Source organism: Asparagus officinalis, chromosome 8 (genome assembly GCF_001876935.1).
Source record: "Asparagus officinalis chromosome 8, Aspof.V1, whole genome shotgun sequence".
Classification (NCBI taxonomy): domain Eukaryota; kingdom Viridiplantae; phylum Streptophyta; class Magnoliopsida; order Asparagales; family Asparagaceae; genus Asparagus; species Asparagus officinalis.
In genome coordinates, this window is record NC_033801.1 from 5,964,652 (window position 1) to 5,965,628 (window position 977).

The 977-nt window shown below is 49.1% G+C and overlaps 1 protein-coding gene across 2 annotated transcripts in view; it reads left to right on the forward strand.

Moving 5' to 3' along the window:
- Nucleotides 1-372, forward strand: part of LOC109820224 (homeobox-leucine zipper protein HAT4-like) — a 1,457-nt gene extending 1,085 nt beyond the window's left edge. For both annotated transcript variants that reach the window (XM_020386336.1, XM_020386337.1), the window contains one exon: nucleotides 12-372. In XM_020386336.1, coding sequence (XP_020241925.1) covers nucleotides 12-261 — 250 coding nt within the window. In that variant the 3' untranslated portion in view covers nucleotides 262-372. The remainder of the gene's footprint in view (nucleotides 1-11) is intronic.

Sequence of the window (977 nt, forward strand, 5' to 3'; positions counted from 1 at the left end):
TTTGAGTACAGGACCAAATTGAAGCAAACAGAAGTCGAGTGTGAGTACCTGAAGAGATGGTGCCAAAAACTAGCAGAAGAGAACAAGAGGCTACAAAAGGAAGTCGGGGAGCTGAGGGCCCTGAAATCAGTATCACCTCGGCTTCAGACGAACGCAGCTCCCCCCACGACCCTCAGCATGTGCCCCTCGTGTGAGAGCACCACACCCTCTGCGCCCGCTCTCAACCCTTGGTCCTCTTATTTTTTCACGGGGGCCTCTTGATATCAGTACCCGAGCTGGGTATCGTTTCCTAATTTGTTTAAATTAACTAATTCGGAAATCAAAATGAAGATGCTGCGGAACGATCAGCAGCATTAATTCTCTTCTTTGTGATCTTGATCATGTTATGAACAGAAATTACATGTCATGAACAGAAGTTACTGAGGGGGGTGGGTCTCTAAATAATTTTGTTTTTCCATGATCCCAAAATAAATAACATGAATAATCTGCCTGCATAACAAAAACCAAAATACCGTGGAACATAGAGAACATCTGGACATGGGGTGTGTATACAAAACGATCCACGGTGGTGGAAGCGCGCGAAGCTGCCTCCTCACGTGGAAGGAGTTGTTCGAGCCCCGTTGAGTTACTGGTCTGGGCTCTCCTTATCGGCCACTTCCGTGAACTGAACCCCTCACAGAATCTGGATCCTCCCCTCCCCCAAATGTGGTGAAGAGACCACTGCATTAATCAGAACGGGTTAGTTCGTTTAGCGTGGTTGTGATTCGTTTCGAATCTAACACTGATCATACCCTCATGACTTGCACTGATTTTTCTAATTTACATTTAAAGACAAATCACAATCATCCATTAAACAAGTTGGCGGTTAGGAGTCGGCGTGGGCCGGGACGGTTCAGGCCCGTGACCCGGCCGGCCGGGTTCAAGGCCGGGCCCGGCCTGACCCGCGTTCCGTTCGGGGCCAGGGTGGGCCAGACCAT